The following is a 19,673-nucleotide window of genomic DNA, read 5'->3' as shown; positions in this document are numbered from 1 at the left end:
TGACCTAATTTCAACCTTCCAAATCTAATAAATATCATTTTCCATATATGGATACTTCAATTACACTGAACAATATTAACAAAAAAATAAAAGGAAATATAAATTATCCACAATTTGGTTTGCGTAACTCGAATAATTATTTCTTATAACCATTCGGTATATGAGCACGAAGATACAGATGTAAAAATTATATGATAATTTTGATTAAATAGAAAAATGTAAAAAGAAACACTAAAAAAGAATAAAAAAAACAGACAGAAATCGTGAAATTCATGCTTTATCCGGTTATCTCATTTGAACTAATATAAGCGGCAGACCCCCCCCGATGACGTTATCAAAGTGGCAGAACGATAACTTCGTGATATGTTCTCTCCTTGAAGAATAAATGTGTGCTTGCTTTGCTTAGCACTTTTTTTCTTTTTTCTTCTTTTCGCATTTCATGGTCTTGAATTCGTCGTGGACAATCGCGGAGTCACGGACTTATTTGTTAATTAGTTGTTGATGCTTAATTGCAAATAACAATAACGTTTTGAACAATGTTCGGAATAATACAATTATTCAATGAATTTTATGAAATTTGATTAGAAAACTTGAGAATCACTGAGAACGATAGCAACAGGTGTATTTTGATTAACCATTGTTCCTACCTTGTTTACTACGTTGTTAATTATGTTGCGTTGGTAAATCGAACGAACGAAGTCTACGAGATTAGATTGTCTCTTGCTTGTTAGTGTCTCGAATTAAAAAAAAAAAAAAAAAGAAAGTAAGAAAATAACAATGTTTTTGTATGTGATATTATTCTATCTCTGTCGATTTCAATTCGATTTAAAGCACGAAAATTTAAACGTATGTATTATATATATATATATATACTTCTGTATATATTATGAAATATTGATATATTTTCAAATTCTTTAAATTGATCCTACAAAATATGCTCAATCGTTTCGAAAGCATTATAAGATTCAAAGAAGAGCCAATCAAAATACTAATTATAAAAATAATAATCGTATTTTGATTATATCTTGTGTAGATGCAAATAATTTTGTGAAACCAATGGAATTGTATTGTATATACTACTATATGTATAATATTAAAAATTGTTTTGAAATTGAAAAAACTTCTCTCAATAATTATACAATTGAAATTTAACGTTAAATATAATATAATATCAACAAAAATATATGATATTATTATAAATTGTACATATATATGTATGCGTAGAATAGTACTGATTTATGCAAAGTATGTCACAGACGTAAAACACAAATAAGAACATTCACGTACGTACGGTACAAGAAAAATATACTTTGTTATCTACGAAAAATATCATATATGTACACATTGTACGTTCCTGAGACGACTTCCTTCTCTTTCGATCTGCTCGATTTGTCGATCGAGAAATAATCTATCGACCAAAGTGCATTACGTAGGAAAGATTTTTTCACAGATCACGAAGTTGTTCCTCTCTTTTATTTATTTTTCCTCTGTCATTTCACGAAGGGACTTCAATGCTCTATTACGCCTTTAAACCGATGGTGGTTCTTGCGAATAAATCTAAAACCGGCTCAGTGTTTATACGAAATAAGGAAAAATTAATAAAAAAAAAAAAAATAACACAGCACGTAGAGCGATATTTAATGAAATTTATATATTGGGTTGTTCGGAAAGTAATTTCGTTTGTCTTTATTTTTTTATTAATTAATTAATAATTATAAGACAAAAACGAAATTACTTTCCGAAGAACCTAATAATATTCATCAATGAAACAAATTACTGTGCTACACTAACTCGTTAAATAGTCTAAAGAGAAAACAGTCTATTCTACTATTTTGATAGAATAATAAATATAGTTAATAAATATAGTTGCAAAGTATTAAGTAAAAAAATTCCAACGGAAAAGATCAATTATTGAGAACCGAATAGGAGGTGACGCGCATAGTCGTGACGATGCACATCACTGCGGTTGTACATCTTTAATGTTTACTAACCAATCAAATATCACCTATATCTCTCTTCTTCTTCTTCTCTCTTTCTCCCTCTCTACAAATTAACACTGTCTTAACGATCGAATAGTATACGTATCTAACAATCGACAGTCGCGATGTTGAAATAACGAATGGACGAGTGGATGGATCATTGTTTGTCGAGTTTTACGAAGTCGAGAAGCAAGCAACGTGTCACGCGACAGCTTCGTGGGCTTCCAAGTAATAAATGAATAATTTCAAGGACCCCCCCTTTTTGGACCAATACAGATACAAATAATTCTAATTCTTTGCTGAGAAACGAAATAAATTGATTAATATATACTCTCTTATTTGATTTTTTTTCAGAGTTATTATTGATATAAATAATAATATTAATAAATACTAAAGTCTCAAACTAATCGAAACGAGATATCATTTTTTTTGTTCCTCTAAAAAGTAACAACTAGACGATGATAATAAACGATAAGCTTAATTAAAATATAATTTCAAATGTATTTCGTACGAATGTATGTTGCTTTCTATTCATTTTCTCCCTATATTATTTACACTTATTCGTCAATTCAGAAACAATTTTCTCTTTCTTTAAAATACCTTTACGATGGATAGAGCAAAATGTGTATTATGTGTGTGCAAAAGAAATAAAAAGCATAATAAGAAGATTATTTTTGGCTTCCCCCCATGCCCCTTTTGCTCTAAAATCAAAGCTATCAGGGTTCCAAGTGTATCACGGATCAAACGATCATCAAGAACGTACGACTTCATCGAAAATTTCGATAAGATCATTTTCCTCGAGTTCAAAGAAAAAAAATTTCGCCGTTGGTGGAATTGTTTCGTTGTAAAAACTGATAAGCGATCGATCTTAATCTCGATCCTCGAAAGATTCAAAGTAGAATAGTTTCTATTATTGTTAATTCCCGTGTATCTCATCGATACATTTGTTGAGTCAAGTTTTGTATATGATCGAATTTGGATTGACCACTAATGAAAGATCGTTCGAACGTTCATCCATCCTTTGCGACACTGTCTCGTTTTATGATGTATGTCAGCAGCGGCGGCACCAGCAGAGACGTCTATGAGTTCACGATACATTACAGGCTGTCTCCTTCTCGTTCTTTTCTTAAGTGAGTCTGTTATCGTTCGTCGTCGTCGTCATCGTCATCGTCAACGGAATAAACTAGAAAGTGGGGGCATCAAAGACGATAGCTGGCTAATATATAAAGCTTCTTCGTTCCCCGGAGACACCAGTTTTCAAAGATTCTTCTTATGTGTCGTGTTGAAATTATTGTCTGATAAAAAAAAGCATCGATCTACTCCGGTTCTATTGCCGCGTTGATTAGAAATAAAAAATATCTGAGATAAGCGTTGAAGAATATCTCTTCGGTTGACTGTATCCTAATAGTGAAAAAGGAAAGATGAAAGTCTCGTTATCTTAGCACCGATTGGAATCGGTTTACAATTTCGTTTAATTAGACAAGGGAACAGATCAAAAAAAAGGAATCACGTGGATTAGTCGAAAAGATCTTTTGCCACGGCCACGTTTAACCGATCGACGACCGACGTCAGTTGCCAGCATCGTTATGTTCTCAATCGAATACAGCAAACAATTCCTGAGCTACCGTATACTCAAGTCGAACCGGTTCAAATACATCTGACGATACGGACTCGGACTAAGTGCTAAAAAAAGGGGGGTGCGAAAAGCTGAGAAAGAGTGGCGAGTAGTGCGTGTGTGTATTTCATTTAATACCGGCAACACGACTTGGCGTTTTATACGGTTAGCTCAGAAATCAAGGGTTCGTTCTATCGATAATCAGCAAGACCTGAAAAGTCTTGTTGTGGTGGTCGTTCGATGGAAGGAAGATCGATCGATCGATTTCCTTGACGATTAAATCAATTCTGAGAACAAAATTGTCGTTGGTAAGAGAAATTTTGGAGGGAATAAGGAATACTATCGATTCGTTAAATTGTTCAAAGTTAAGGAAAGAATTGGTGCCAAGAGTTGTCTTGCTGTTGATCATTTCCAGATACCTTCCTCTCTTATAAGATTAATTAAGTCTTGTACGTAAGCTATAGTTGAGATTTTTGCATTTTTTTGCACTTAAGGATCGAAGTTAAAGTTAGGAAAAAGGGAGGGATTACTGGGAAGAAGAAGCTGCATTTTTTTTTTTTACCGAAACAGATCTTCGATCGAAGCAGCAATTAAAACCAAAATCTGCACGTCTTTGGGTAGATCCGACGAGGTTTTCTTCTTTAAAAGGAAGCAAAGGGGAAAAAAGAAAAGGGTAAAAAAATGATCGTTTACGTTCCGGGCAGAATGCCAAGCCACGTTGGTCCCTACGGTGCCGCTCGTTATCCTGGCACCCTGCTAGGAGCGATACCGAGTTTTTACAACCCGGTTTCCGGTTACTCCAACTCGAGTTACTACGACTACGGGAGCCTGAGCCAGCAGCAACACCATCACCACCAGCAGCATCACCAGCTCCACCAACAGCAACGGCAGGGATCGCTAAACCTTCCGGTTTGGCCTCGAAGGATGCCGACGGAGGAGGAACTGCTGCCAAATTCTACGAGCGTCGTCGCTTTGCCCGGCCTCGGAATACCCTCTCCTGCTGCTGCTGCCGCTGCCGTTGCCGTTGTTGGACTCGGAAATGGGGGCCCGCCGCCGAGCCCTGCTCACAGTGATTCCGATGCCTCCAGTTCTAGTCTCGAGCTAGGTTCCGTTCGGAGGGGGGAAAATGCCCAACTCAAATGCAGGTGAGACCAACTAAAATAAATTACTCTTTACGGAAATCAAATTCATTTGCCTTTGTATTTTATGTTATCTCTCTGATCTTATTCTACAGCGATAACAATTTGTGCTTCAACAGTCTGTTTCAACATCTAATTGATAATGTCTGGGATAAAATAAAACGCAATTTATTAACATTGGAATCGCGAAACATTGAATCTATTAAAAATAAAATATAATATAATAGATCTTTCTAATATTTCCTGATACTCGATAATAACATTTTATCTAAAGTCGCTTTACATCGTTTGAATTAGCTTGAAGATTAAAGCATACACCTTTTATCGTATTTATCGAAACAAATGTTTTAATCTTACATTAATAAAAACTTCTTTTTGCATTTCTTATCCTTCTTCTGCTTCTTCTGCGCACATATTCGCGACAAAAATAATAATAGAATAATGACATATGTTACAGGTTCTCTCGCGCCACTTGCGAGTTCATATTTTATCTGCAAACATTGAGTTTATTGTACTTTCCAGGCGATTAAGGAAACAAATATCGCGATCTTCTTGCGAGGAGTTGCTCTTCGATTAGCTAAAATAATTTCATTATTATTTTATATACTCGTTGAGAATGTGTATTAATTTGAATATTATTTAAAAGGGGTGTGGGGGAAAGGCATTTTAACTTTTCTATCTAATCGTTGGTCTGGCTTTTTGTTTTTCCTTTTTTCTTTCTCTTTCTTATTTGCTCGCTTTCGAAACGACTTTAATTTATCTCTTTCGTACACACTTGCACACGTGCACGTGTATCTGTAAAATATACATTTGCAACGCGGCATATTCCGGTTGCAACTAGTTCACTACTATCTTAAAAGCTAGACGATATCAGAGATTCCCTCGAGTATATTCTAAACAGATTTGAAAATATTTTCACTCCTCGTTCGGGTTCGATGACTGGCTGCAGAACTCGAAAAGCAAAACGTTCTGTTGTTCTACGTCGAGAAAGAAATTTGTTCACTTGTAGATACAAAACGCGCGGTAAAAGAGTTAAAGAAAAAAAAAACATAAAAATACAAAGATATAATATACTTATAAGAATGTTCGAATTTTATATTCGTCTCAAATATATGTTCACGTAAAAAGATTTTGTAATGGCAACCAATGTAAAATATAGAAAAATATTATGCGAAAGCTTCAAAAAGTCTTGTCTTATAATTTCACTGATACTAATGGATTTGCGTTAAAAATGCTTCGATCAAGTCGCAAGATAATCTCATATGAGAGAAAGAGAGCAAGAGGATAGAAAGTCGTTTTAATTTCTAGATAATTGTTTACCGTTTTATTTTCAAGGAATTTGTTTTGTCGAACATTAACAACACAAAAATCGAATTCCTTTTCCCGATCGTCAGCATGAGAATAAGTTCTTCGAATGCACCTTGATCTACGAACCCCTGCTGCACGTCGTATCCGATTAACGGAATACAAAGTCACTGGACTGCAAGCGAGAAAGAGATAAAAACTTGAAATGACCAACGGATAAACTGGTGTCAAATGACGCCAATCGCTAAATGATCAGAATTGATATCAATTGTCCGTACAATTCGCAATGAATATATTTGTGACGCAAATCATACACACAACAACGATACTTTTCATAAATTTATATCCAAGCCCGATCTATATTTATATGTGGCATTCGATCATCCGAGCTATCTTCGTATCAGTTACTTTCTCAGAGCCGACTTATAGTTAGAAACCACTAACTGCATTTCTATTCTTGCAAAACTGTTTCTTTAAAAGGGGGGTCCTCATTGATAAATCGTATTAGATAAAGTAAGATTACTCATTCATTCAAAGAGAATAATCATAAGATAATATATTGGATTAAAAGTTCCGAGAAAATGTAAATCTATGCAAGTAAATAATGACAATATGGAATTTATCTTACAGATGGCAAAACTGTGGCCGATGGTTCGCATCATTGGAACAGCTTGCTGGACACGTCGCGAGACTACACGCTGCGCCTGGTGCTCGAGGATTGTTCTATTGTGGATGGGAAGGATGTGCGAGAGGTGAACGTGGATTTAATGCCAGGTAAGGAAGTTCATTTTGAAATGTGAACTAACCAGGTAAATAAGGAAGATAACTGACATTTTTACTTGATTAGGTACAAGATGTTGGTCCACGTCCGTACGCATACAAACGAGAAACCACATCACTGTTTTCAATGCGATAAGAGTTTCAGCAGGGCGGAGAACCTAAAGATTCATGCTAGATCCCATACTGGTGAACGTCCGTACGTCTGTCCTGTTGAAGGTTGCAACAAGGCCTATTCTAATTCCTCGGATAGATTCAAACATACCAGGACTCATGCCGTCGATAAGCCGTATTGTTGTAAGGTTCCGGGATGCCCAAAAAGGTATACGGATCCTTCGTCCCTAAGAAAACACGTTAAAACTTACAGGCACTATGTAAACAACAATGATAAAGTGCAGGAGAAAAGTTTAGATGATAACCATTTACAAGATAAAACGAGATTCGATGCTACCTCACCCGAGAAACAAAACAGCAGTTGTACTACTCATTCTGAATCCGACAAAAAGGATTCCAGCATCGGAAGTAGCAACACCTCTTGCTCGAGTCCAAAGGCGAGCAATAGCTTCGAGGAGCAGAAGAACTTTGTCGAATGGAACAACATGTACAATCTGCAGGATCAACGGAAAGAAAATGATATTCTACAAAATTCCTATGGACAAGAAGTCAAAATTTATTCGAAAATATATGACGATAGCTATATAATACCGGATAGAATCCAAGTGAATCCGATCTACGCGAATACGATTGGTAATACAATTATAAAGGATTGTTCCTCCATGATATCTCCTCGTACTAGTCCAAGACACGTTCCAGAAACAATGACCATACGAATTGGTATGCAATCGACACCAATTAAAACAGAAGAACCAATGGAATGTCAGAGTAACATAAGCACGGTCGATTATAGAAATATCGATTCAATTGTTAATAGTACACCTTGCAAAAAAGAGAGCAACGTCGGTTGCGATATTATAAGAAACTCTGTGATAAAGCGAGCCGAAGACGTTAAGATAGAAGTGGTCGAGCATAAGCCAATAAAAGAGAAAACGAATAAAGATATGGTAGAAGAGTGCTGTTGCCGTCACAAATGTTGCGTTCATAGTAATAACAGTATTTTGGAAAAAACTAAGATGCTTTCTGATCTTATACTCAAGTCGCGAAATCCCCTCTTTCAGCATCTTCTTGGTTCGGTTGATCTGCAATATGGCTTTGAAAATATGTGGACCAATATTGTTGACAATACTAATACTTGCGGACAAGATCTCAGAGTTAAAACCGAGAATATTACTGAAATGGAAGAAGATCTTCCCTTGGACCTAACAATTAACAAATAATGGTAGTGTATCTAAAAGAAAATTTTTACAACAAAATTATCAAAAAGCTTACCTTCATTTGTTGTGCCTTAATGGATCTTTAAAATATAACGTATATATGAATGTGTTATCTCGAGTGTTAAATATTTGAAATTGACGAATATTGAAAGATGTTTAGTAGATGAAGAAAAGACTTTATCTTAAATTATAATGCTACGAATTATGTATATATTACACACGATCAATATGATTTTCTTTACAATAATTTGAAATCGCATTCTAATATCTCGATACACTATTACTATGTTTTATATTTAAAAAGCATGCATATGTAATATATGTAAATAGACAAAAATATATACATATATATATATTATATATGTACGCACGTTCGTACAAGCGATCAATCCACCTGAATATTAATAAACCAGGAATGCAATTTCCCGATTTTGAAAGCGCATTCTACTTCAGAAAGATAATGAATAAAAATATATTATTTATGTAAAAATTATTTATTTCTTGTTTTTAAATTTAACAAACACCCAACACTGTTATTCTTCTTTCTCCATATCGTATAATTTTTATTTCAACGGTAATGAAAACGACATTAAACAAGTAAAACGACGCAGGTAGTCAGCAAGAACTGCAGGTAATTCACATAAATCATATTTAGTAACAAAATTAATACACATCTACCATAAATTGAAAGCTTTTCTTTTGTTTTACTGCATTACTCAATTTTAATAATAGACAGACTTATGGAATGATAACACATATGGCACAAGTTGTTAACAAATGTGCTGAATAAAGTATTTGGCAGCTTTCGCAAACTTCGATCGAATAGCAATAATTTGTATAACAACACTGTCGATATGTTATCCGATGCGATCAACATATCACAATCTGTAGAGCGAACGCGTTGTTCGCATAATTTCATAGTTTTTACTACAATGTCTTTCAGGGTATACTGTGACTCAATAAAAGATCTGACATACCATCCTTAATTATTTTTAAACTTACCAAATCGGCATTTATTGTATCGATTAGTTGAGCCATCCCCTGTTGCTCCATACTTAAATACTGATATCAAAATAATAATTATTTAATAAATAAATCGATAAAAATGTTAATTCGATCAACACATGAACGAATTTAATTATAAATTAATATCATAAATAAACGTTTAAATATAAGATTACCGTTTTTATATCATCTTGTGCTATCGGATCCATCGTATACCTTTCTTGATTTTGACTATCTATATGTCGTCTCATTCTAAGCTGAGATAACATTTCGCTGATTCTTCCTTTAAATTGTGTAGGTGCACTTATCTGTGAATGCATAGTTTCAAATCTACGAGTCAAAGTTTCCTCCTCTGGTTGTAACGACAAACCAACTTTGCGAGTAATTTCCTGACGTACCAATACCTGTAAAATATTACACAATTATTTCATAAACTGTATTTTCAACTAATATATTCATTAGTGTTATAATTAATTATTGCTCTACCTGTAATACCCTATGCTGTAGTTCTAACAATATTCTCCTATGCTCTTTTAATTTTGCTTGCATGGCAGTATGCTGCCTCTGTAAATCTTGAATTCTTTCTGCAGCCATATCTAGAAAAGCTCTATGCCTAGCGGTCTCTTCTTTCTGACATTTCAGTCTATATTTCACTTGCTGAAAACCTATCATTGGTACAGGAATATACATCTCTGGATTTGGATTGTCCAATTGAGCCTGTTTCCACAATCGTGGATCAATCGAACAAGGTGGATTATCTAAATATTCTTTCAATTGAGTAGGATCCAATTTAACAAACGGAAATACGTCCTTTACACCATTTTGCACAAGTTGTTGTTTTTGCATAGGCTGAGAAAGATAAGCAACTAATTCATTAGCAGGAATTTTTCTTGAACTTCCAGTTACTCCTTTCTCAGAAATAAAAATAGACACTTGACATTTATTTTTTCCTGTTGACTTTATACTATCAACCATCACTGTTAAGTTAGGTTTATTTCCAAGAATACCATGTAAGAATGCAATTAATTGTTGTTTCCCTTCCGTTACCATCTTTTCTTTCTTACCAAAAGAAATTACAACCAATCCATCGTTATTATCAGCATCGGGAATACGGCTATAGCCGATGGCCTTAAACCTGCATAATGGATTTTCTTGATTCAAATCGATTGGCGGCGCATTTACCGAATAATAAGCCTTTCCAGTACCCCACAATGCTTGAATGAGATTCCATCTAGCAATCGTATTATCTCGTTCGTCATTATAAAGCTGACAATTAAACACGGCGTTATAAAGTGCTTCAGAAATAGACTGTTGCTGCTGTTGTATTTGTTGTTGCTGTTGTTGCGTTTGTATCCCAGTTCCAAATCCAGTAAAACCAGTAGAACCAAAAATACTACCTGTTGTTTGCGTGCCAAAACCTGTGATAGCAGTTGTTGTTGTAGGTTTTTGACCGAAGCTACCAAAACCGCCAATAGATGAGGAAAAACTTGTCGATGGAGCTGTACTCGCTGTACCGTAACCACTAAATAAACTTGGCGCAGAAGTTGTGGTCGTGGTCCCAAATCCACTAAATCCACCAAATCCTAATGATGCTGTAGTTGTCGTTGTACCAAATACACCAAAACCAGTTGAAGGAACAGGGGTACTGCCAAACGTCGAAGGAGTCCCAAATCCAGTAGTTGTTGCTGAAGTGGTACCAAAAGTTGATCCAGTACCAAAACCACTGGTAGCTGGAGTGCCAAATGCAGGAGTTGTTCCAAATCCAGTGCTTGGTATAGTACCAAAGCCTGTAGCTGCTGGTGTTCCAAATCCTGTTCCTGTTCCAAATGCAGTAGTTTGAGTCGACGGAGTGCCAAAAAGATTAGAAGCCGAAGTTGTTGGTGTATTGAATCCAAAAGCTGGAGTCCCAAATCCTGTTATCAAAATTTATTTAAAGTTAAAGAAAACCGATTTCTAATATTCCTGAGTTTGTGAAAAAAAAAATGGTAAAAATATGAATATTCAATGTGAAGTTAACTAGTTTTTAGATTTCACTAACTTTTGTTTATACAATATCAATAAAGCATACATTAAACACAAAAGTTTAGATTCATTAATGATAATTCGTTTATACTATTATTTTTACATGTGTATAAAGAAATAATGAAAAATTGCAGAAAATTATAAATGTAAAAATATAATCTTTATCAAAACATCCCGTGGAAACATAAAACGGAACATATTCTTGCGTATTAATACAGATGTATGTTTTTAAACATAAAATAATTTATGTATCAAAGTTGTGTGAAAAATTTTTTCTTTAGGCCAGAAGAAATATTAAAAACAGACAATGTCTTTTATGAGTCAACAAAATCAGTTGCACGTAAGATTTTAAATATTTAACTCAATTTCGTATCATCGAATATCTCGTGAAAATGTTATCTTTATACTTTAGCATCCTAAATTTAAGGATATGGCGCTTAATTTCTTTAAAAGAGTGACATCATCTAATAACCAAATAGTTTTAAGAGAAATCAATGCTCCTTCTCCGGATTTCTCTACCGAAACCTTGAATGAAGTTGGTACTACGGATCAGGCAATTGGAGTACGTTTTCTTAATTACAATTCCAAAATATTTGTTATATTATTATCTATTATAATTGCTTTTAGGACGTTACAGCAGAAATTATGATAACAACTGTTGGGAAAATACCAAGCGAAATGTATTATATTGAAGATACTGCATCTAACATACAAATTATAGATCAAACAACTGTATCACACTCAATGACTAATGTCATTCATACTACGATATCGGCAAACAATTCTACTGTGTCTGGACATACAACTCGCTCCGTTGTGTTTGTAATATTAACCGTTGCATGTTTGATTCTCTTATTTCTATGTTGCATTACAGCATGCATGATTTCCAAAACAAAAAGGAAAAACTACTTTTGTAAAAGAAACGATTTTGATTGTGATCCTGAATGTAATGGATTAAATCGGCCGCTTCTTAGAACGGAAAAAATATCAGATACAACTAGTAAAACAAGTAGTAGCTATTTGAAAAAATAATAAATTATTGAAAAATATTGAACCCCATAAAAAGTTTGCAATGTTTTATATTAAAAATGGACATTATAGAAATTTCGCGCCAGAAATGCAAACTACTTTAACCTAAAAATTGACACATTTTGTATTACTTAAATATCCGTATCTTACTTTCTATCAGGACATATTTCATTTATAAAATAATCTTTCATAATAGAAGATAGTAAAAAATGAGAAATAAAGAGATACTTGTTAGAAGTAATTAAAACTGCAATATCGCAAGCATGATATAACCTAAAAGAATGTGAGTTACCCAGCTTAATTGGTGTGGGAGCTGCAGTAGCTGTCGAACCAAAACTAAATGATGAAGCTGGTGCCGATGTGTTGGCTCCAAATCCAGTTCCAAACGACATTTTGCGATAAACGATTCACAAATAAGTAAAAGAAGATACTGTGCGTCTAAAACAATGATTAACAACGATAAACCACGCACTACTGTGCAGTAACGATACTAGCAATATGGCGGGATATGTTAAGAAAATGCAAGTCGTGCTTAGTCGGTACAGGTGCAGACAGATCGCGCGAAATTCGAAATATATATCATGCCGATTTGATATTTTAAAACAAATTATGCAATTCTATTATTTACAATGAAATTTCTTTATTATATCCTATCTTTTTGGACAAAAAAATAACTTTAATTTATCAGATTGCTAATAATAGATTCCATTAAATTTTAATTATATAACAAGAAAAATGATAATATAATATAATCATTTTTAATCAATTCGATCAAATATTTCCAAATTTAATCGAAAAAAATGTAATTACGATATAGGGTGAAATAATATAGATTCGCACCCACTTACAGTTTTTAACGAAGTTTATAATTGAAAAACTTAAAAATAAATATCTTCATATACCAACGTACATATAAGATACTTTCTTTAACATTTTGATAATGCTATTATAAATATACAATTTGAGTATGTCATTTACGTGATCGTAAATAAATGAGACACAATAAAAAATATTGTGTAGTGAACACGATTACGATATAACGATATCAATTAATTTTGTTGATAAAATTTCTAAAGAAAGCGCAGATCCGCAGATAAAACACGCATATTCCAGCTCTTGTGCTTATAGTTTACTTTTTAATCTACGTTGTACGTACATATTATTAATAATAATAATAATTTTCAACGCATTATAAAACTACAATCATAAAGGAAACCCGTTTGACCATTAGCTACACAATTGTCTAATGTGAGAGAAAAAAAAGTAATAGTAATAATGATATTGTAATGATAATGATGATAATATAATAATTTGCGAATTGCAGTTAAATCGTGTTATCGCGTTTTAGAAACGCGAAACGGTTCTTTTACTTTTTAGTAAATTACGAAATGATTCTTAGGGAATGGACAATCCTTATTATATATTAAATGATGAAATTGTATTTCGAGATTATGGATAACATTTGTTCCTGTCCAACACAAAAAAAGCTTTGGAAATCGATGCGCGATGATTGCACAAGTATGTTTAATATTAAATTTTAAAAGGTAGCTTTTTGTCGTAAACTTTTAGCCCGTTCGTGCATATTGCTTTGATATTATTTGTAGCTGATGATAATCTTGTAATCAGCCGATGTTGTCCGTATCTAGAAACAAGAAGTCAGAAACCATATCCTTGAAATGTAATGAAAAAAAAACTTTAAAAGAGTAATGCCATTCATAAATAATAATGCAAGTGCCAAATATATAATATTTGAATTTCTATATGGAAAAACGATTATTTATATCGTATAATTGAGATAAAATTACAATAGCACACCTCATCAAGACTCCCAAATTATTTATGAATGGTCGAACTATGTGAGCGTTTAAATCTCGTTAGCATTTTTAATATTTTTTAAGGATCTAATTATTGGTATTTGCGAATAGATAATATCAATCATCAGCATGGAAGCGTTAAATTGAAACGTTACAAAATTTGGGAGCAGACTTCATGAGGCTTACATCGGTTAGAAAATAAAGAATAACGAGTATGATCTAACGAGATTTAACTGCAATTGCTTCATCTAAATTTATTTATTCGATAATAAACTATATTCGATGCCACAGGGACAGAGATTTGTTTAGGTGACAAATAAATCTACCACCACATATCTTTATCCTATAATATTTATATGTAGATTAAACTTTCAATTGCAAGAATAAATAAATAAATATTCTGTATCTCTTCTGTTGTGAATTGCGTATCGTCAAAAAACGATCGGATATATGTTATTTCTTTGGACCCGGGAATTTTTGACGTGGTCGGTGATTAGGATAATTACAAATTTACATTTAATGTAGAATTAGCGAAAAATATTGGTCTGGAACTCGAACTTGGGACTCGAACCCAAGTTTCTCGTTTTCTGAATATCTACTTATTAGAGATGTAGGAGTTGCCTCCATTGGACATTTATAATTGTCTAAAATCAATATTCGAAGGAATATATAATATTTAGGATTTAGAGGTTGGTCCTTAAGATCGGATTCCGTAAAACGAAGTTTGCCGGATTTTCAAACAAAGTTGTGCTATGATCTCTCTGTATGCTCTATTTATATAATACTTTGTATCATTTTTTATTTTATTATGAGCAAAATCTTATAATTATTAAAAGAACACTAGAATATTGCAGTCGTCAAAGGAAAATAAGAGAGAGGGGGGAGGGAGGGGAGAGAACAGCTTGAAATAGTCTAGGCCGACATTTGATCTGGTTATCACCGAATTACCGAATCTTAAGTAACGTTCGATCGAGTTACCATCAACACGAAATTACGAATTCAATCGCGTATTTAAGTTTTCCTGCGTTTTCGAATACTTCAGACGGTTCAACATTTACACATTTACACAAATATAGAAATCTAGAATACACTTTTCGTTAGTATTCGTACGAATCTAAGCGAGTAAACGTTGAACATCGCATGCTTATCTAACTTAACACGATATTCGACTTTCTCTTTTAACATTATTTTCTTTCTCTTACCTTTTTCTCAGAAATAACGGTATTTTTTATTCGTGATACAATTGTGAAATACTGGTGACAATGACTATTGCGATACCATAGTCTTGGTACAAAAAGTACACAAAACTTTGGTTTATTTGAAACGTCTGTTAAATGAATCGATTGATCGAATTGTAATTGGTATTTATAAGTACGATTCCGATAACTCAAAATCGGAAGCGGAAGCTCGCGAGGATCTTGTATTAACAGAAATACCCCCACCGATTGCACTATCCGAAGTTCCCTCGCCGGTTACAAAATCAGCAACAATCAAGGAATCCTTTCCAATATTTCCACCTCCTCCTTTTAATAAGTCACGTTCGGCAAGCTTTTGTTTCAACAACTTGATTTTTTCTTCCTTCTGCAGCGAACAAGTTAAAAAAGAAAAAAAACATATATGACTTTTATATGTTTTTTTTTACAAAAAAAATGTCCACAAAATGAATACAAACAATAAACACTTTACCTCGGCAATGAGTTTTTGTAATTCATCGTTTTCGCTCAATAATTTTTGGTATTTTTCTTCGTCCTCCTTTGATAAACATACATCAGGATTGTACTTTGATTCTGCCTTATCCCTGGGATGCCTAATCACTTCTATTACCTTTGGTACAAAGATCAACGCCATGCTGAGAAAGCAACAAAATATAATCGCTAATGCTACGAAAGCAAAACTGGCATCTTGTTGACTGGCGATAACCATCGTAACAGGGGCTGTTATAAGGCATAGTACAACTACGTTATAAATTGACATGCCTACGTATCTCGAATCATTAATTTGTTTCACTTTGATACTTCTAGTTTCATATGCCAGGAATAATCCAAAAACCAGAATAACACCTTTGTAACCATATATCAATCCTAGAACAATAATTTGTACATTTAATCGATACAAATGGTAAAATCAAAATGGAACATCTTGTATATTTTCATTTGTATTATATATAAGAAAAATCTATATACTAACCGAGCCATATGCTATTGTGTTCGCTCTCGCAATGTTCTAATTCCGGTCTTATTCTCGCATCGTCGTCCCCTGTGGGTGGTGATTCCAATGGGAAAACCTCGATTTGCCTTTGTAAAGGATGAAATCCTTGCCACAGGCCAAGAAGAACGATGTCAATAACCAATAATCCGCTTACCATAGTATACAACTTCCACGGTTGAATCTTCTTCTGTATAGATGAAACTTTCTGTTTGGCCATGAACAACTAAAAAAGAAGGAAAAACGGGATTAAGTTGACGGGATGCAGTTAACGGACGAGTAAATAAACTCGTGATAATCATAAGTAAACGTTGAATTAGAAGCACACCAAAGTGAGTTACCTTCGCTTGATCAGCTTTCGTTTTGGTAGTGAGTCTGTGAACTCGCCATACTTTGCTGAACATGGCACCGAACGCAAGGGTAAAACCGGTAGACAACATCCAAGCTCTGGCTTGACAAACTGCTGGATATTCATTAGGCGAAACGAATCTGCCATCGATTCCAAGAAGAAATACAGATATGAAACAGGCTATCACACCGGCTAGCATGATCGTGTTACATACCGGATGAGAAGACATTATTACCCTAAAAAATCAACGATAAACGAAAATAGAGAGCAACATAAGAAAATAATAGAAAGTAAATTAGATGTATAGCGTTGCTTATCAAACGAGAAATGCTTCCACACCTCCGATGTCTATTCCAGACGTTGAAAATAATCAATATAATCGCTATAACGATCCCGACAGACGATATAGTTCCCATACATATGAATAAAGGCAGTGATACCGTTCTTAGAATCGTCCTTACTATCGTTCTATCTTGAGGTATTTTTCCACCAATCCAACGCTCCATGTTTCGCCATGTAAGATTGTCGCTTTGCGTATCATAGTATCCTAACTTAACGTATTTTCCATCGATTACTTGCTCGATTTGTGTCAATGCTATCCTATCACCTTGCGAACTAAAAGCTACGTATCCCTGTACAAAGGGCCAAAGAATACATTATTGAAGATTGATATGTAATTAAATATACAGAGTGTTTCGTAAAATGTGGCCAGCCACAACTTCAAGGATGAATTATTGATGGTTAAAAAAATCTGACCTTGAAAATTTTCATCAAAATGAATCACGAATTGAAGAAGAAATATCCGACGAAGAAGCGAACACATCATTTTTATACACCCTATACATTTGAACATTATTTACATACGGAAACTCCTAGAAATTGCGTCGAGTTGATAGCCGAATAAATCTCATCGGCGATTTCCTTGTCAGTATAGGTAAAGTTCTTCAAGCTCTTGCCGAGTTTACTCAACTTCTCCATAGTTTTGTTAAATGCTAATCGATAGACAAAAAGTGTTTCTAGTCAGCAACTAAATTCCAATTCTAGCTTCATTCATTTTCAGATCATTTGATTATTTAGTAAAAAATCACAATACCGTGATCTTCGTTTCATTGCATTTAATACAAAATATCAACACAAAAAGCTAGAAATGTGTTAAGTATCCTAATATCTTGGACATTTTTATTTGATAACAGTGACATGCTCACCCAATGCTACAGACCAAACGGCGTCATATGCAAGCGGAGCTTCCTGATAACCTTCGGGATACCGATTGTTATCGATGTCATACCCATCTTCCTTCAACATTTTATTCAATTTTTGCCTGAAATCTTCCGACGTCATACCGCTGATAGTTGTATCGTTATTTTGATTCCACATAAGAGCCTCGGTCGTCAAATGGCCTTCGGCAGCTTGTCTCATTTGTTCCTTGGTACAAGCGATATTCTCTTTATCGAGATTCATTTCGAACCAATTGTCCTCATACCATCCGATGAAAAACCAAACATAACTCTTCCCGTAAAGATTGTGACGATATAACTCGCATAGTACTCTCCTTGCAGCTACAACGTAGAAAAGACCAACGACTATTCTTGCATCTTGTCTACGCAGATTTCTTACAGCATCTGAAGGATCAGAGAGAAAGCTCTGACGAGTGACTATTTCTATTCCTGCTTCTTTACAACGTGCTTCTAGGTCTTCTACTGTCTGCGTTATAGAAAAAAAGCCATAACAATATGTTAGAAAATTATCAAGGAGTATAAAATACATTATTTATATATATATATATTATATAATCCAGGAAGAATGTAAATTAACTGACAGAAATGAACACTTCTTCGGCTTGCTGCAATATGGCGACGCGGGACCAGCCAAATTTTTGTAAAAGTTTGATTCTCGTGGGATTATGCACAGTGGCGGATGGATGTGTCCTGAACAAAGTCGGGAATCGATTTCTGTCTGAAAGAGCTGGCGATGAAGCACCATAACATAGCTAAACAAAATATAATTTATTCGATTATTTTTCTTCTTCCCAAATTTTTTTTGAAGATAAAAGAAAAAGAAAAATTACTTACGACAACCAAATTCCACATTTTCGCAGCTTCAGCAACAGTGGTACAAACTGTGCTACATCCAGCTAACAGCATTAGTTTATGGGGCTTGTAATAGAGCAGATTGTACATTACCGAGGCACCGAGGCCAGGTTCGCACTGAAACAGAAATACGATAAATTATCAAACGATATATTAAATTAGAAACTACCTATCCATCCATCTGCCGATTCGTCTTACCTCGCTGTCATTAGAGTGCAATTTCAGAATGAAACCAGGCAACAAATTCTTCTCCCGATTAACATCATCCAATGCCAAATCTACGGCTGGCTTACAAGCCTAATCACGAATACATTCAATCTTTATACTTTATTTAAAAATAATAAATCTTAACATATTATATATCGTTTGATTTTTCATTTTATTTCTTATAATTGGAAATAGAATAACGGAAGGAGTATTTAAAACGCGTAAAAATGTGTACACTCACCTGACCACCTTGCCAACCACCCTTTCCATTTATTGGGAAAATACCACCAATGTGGAGGACATTGTCATTTTCATCAGGAGGTGGTAACGAAGCGATGACTGTACGAGCTAACATCAAAACGGAGATGATTAGGACCAACATTGTGTTGTTGTATTTCTCTCTCTCTCTCTCTGGTTTTACTCTTTTTTTTCCTTTCGTATTTTTAAATTATCCCTACGACACGCCGAAGGAACGCGACTTCGAAAGGCGGACTTTTTTTATAGCCTTCATTCTCTTCTTGCACCAACTCTGTTTCGACCTCGAAACTGAAGTGTTTCCACCCTCTCCGACAAATCTTTTTTCAACTTTCCTTTCTGCGCGATCGCTCAAAACGATCAATTTAAAAATTGATAAATTACTATGTGCGAACACTCGATCATTATCATAAGAAGAAGATGTTTATCGAGCTGACGACCATCTCATTGTCCGAGTTAAAGTCCATTTAATAGAAGACGGAAGTTTCGCGGGAGCTTTCATATTGATTCCATCCCGGGACTTGGGAATAGTGGTGGGGACAAAGGGTGGC

General features: G+C 34.3%; 3 protein-coding genes across 4 annotated transcripts; 1 reads left to right on the top strand and 2 right to left on the bottom strand.

Moving 5' to 3' along the window:
- Window positions 1–3,244: 3,244 nt before the first annotated feature.
- Window positions 3,245–8,622, top strand: LOC106791360 (zinc finger protein ZIC 2-B-like). The gene is made up of 4 exons (XM_014756938.1): window positions 3,245–4,043; window positions 4,165–4,739; window positions 6,669–6,812; window positions 6,886–8,622. Exons 2-4 carry the CDS (start codon window positions 4,276–4,278, stop codon window positions 8,147–8,149), a joined length of 1,872 nt encoding a protein of 623 aa, XP_014612424.1. The 5' UTR covers window positions 3,245–4,043; window positions 4,165–4,275; the 3' UTR covers window positions 8,150–8,622.
- Window positions 8,623–8,833: 211 nt separating this feature from the next.
- Window positions 8,834–12,718, bottom strand: LOC106791359 (probable nucleoporin Nup54). The gene is made up of 4 exons (XM_014756937.1): window positions 12,495–12,718; window positions 9,638–11,064; window positions 9,328–9,555; window positions 8,834–9,208 (listed from the first exon to the last, which is right to left on the bottom strand). Exons 1-4 carry the CDS (start codon window positions 12,592–12,594, stop codon window positions 9,086–9,088), a joined length of 1,878 nt encoding a protein of 625 aa, XP_014612423.1. The 5' UTR covers window positions 12,595–12,718; the 3' UTR covers window positions 8,834–9,085.
- Window positions 12,719–13,046: 328 nt separating this feature from the next.
- On the bottom strand, window positions 13,047–19,652 carry LOC106791357 (gamma-aminobutyric acid type B receptor subunit 1). 2 transcript variants are annotated; one of them, XM_014756935.1, is made up of 12 exons: window positions 19,109–19,651; window positions 18,859–18,957; window positions 18,643–18,777; window positions 18,390–18,560; window positions 17,776–18,274; window positions 17,435–17,562; window positions 16,910–17,202; window positions 16,563–16,806; window positions 16,204–16,447; window positions 15,703–16,097; window positions 15,459–15,597; window positions 13,047–13,844 (listed from the first exon to the last, which is right to left on the bottom strand). In XM_014756935.1, the coding sequence occupies exons 1-12, from the start codon at window positions 19,247–19,249 to the stop codon at window positions 13,825–13,827; spliced, it is 2,508 nt and encodes an 835-aa protein (XP_014612421.1). In that variant the 5' UTR covers window positions 19,250–19,651; the 3' UTR covers window positions 13,047–13,824. The 2 variants fall into 2 exon arrangements, with proteins under 2 accessions (XP_014612421.1, XP_014612420.1); XM_014756934.1 differs by lacking the exon at window positions 13,047–13,844 and having other exon boundaries at window positions 13,851–15,597; window positions 19,109–19,652.
- Window positions 19,653–19,673: the final 21 nt, after the last annotated feature.

This window comes from Polistes canadensis, unplaced genomic scaffold (assembly GCF_001313835.1).
Source record: "Polistes canadensis isolate GaletaPanama2010 unplaced genomic scaffold, ASM131383v1 scaffold_300, whole genome shotgun sequence".
In the NCBI taxonomy this organism is placed as follows: Eukaryota; Metazoa; Arthropoda; class Insecta; order Hymenoptera; family Vespidae; genus Polistes; species Polistes canadensis.
Note: the sequence above shows the minus strand (reverse complement) of the source record. Positions and strands in the feature narration are given on the sequence as shown.

Coding starts and splice junctions, on each gene's coding strand:
- LOC106791360 (XM_014756938.1), top strand. CDS start 4,276: ATGATCGTTTACGTTCCGGGCAGAATGCCAAGCCACGTTGGTCCCTAC. Junction 4,740..6,668: donor AATGCCCAACTCAAATGCAG/GTGAGACCAACT, acceptor TTTATCTTACAG/ATGGCAAAACTGTGGCCGAT. Junction 6,813..6,885: donor GAACGTGGATTTAATGCCAG/GTAAGGAAGTTC, acceptor TTACTTGATTAG/GTACAAGATGTTGGTCCACG.
- LOC106791359 (XM_014756937.1), bottom strand. CDS start 12,594: ATGTCGTTTGGAACTGGATTTGGAGCCAACACATCGGCACCAGCTTCA. Junction 11,065..12,494: donor TCCCACACCAATTAAGCTGG/GTAACTCACATT, acceptor TTTTGATAACAG/GATTTGGGACTCCAGCTTTT. Junction 9,556..9,637: donor TACAGCATAGGGTATTACAG/GTAGAGCAATAA, acceptor AATATTTTACAG/GTATTGGTACGTCAGGAAAT.
- LOC106791357 (XM_014756934.1), bottom strand. CDS start 19,249: ATGTTGGTCCTAATCATCTCCGTTTTGATGTTAGCTCGTACAGTCATC. Junction 17,563..17,775: donor CGTTTGGTCTGTAGCATTGG/GTGAGCATGTCA, acceptor TCTATCGATTAG/CATTTAACAAAACTATGGAG. Junction 16,807..16,909: donor GTCTGGAATAGACATCGGAG/GTGTGGAAGCAT, acceptor TTGATTTTTTAG/GGTAATAATGTCTTCTCATC.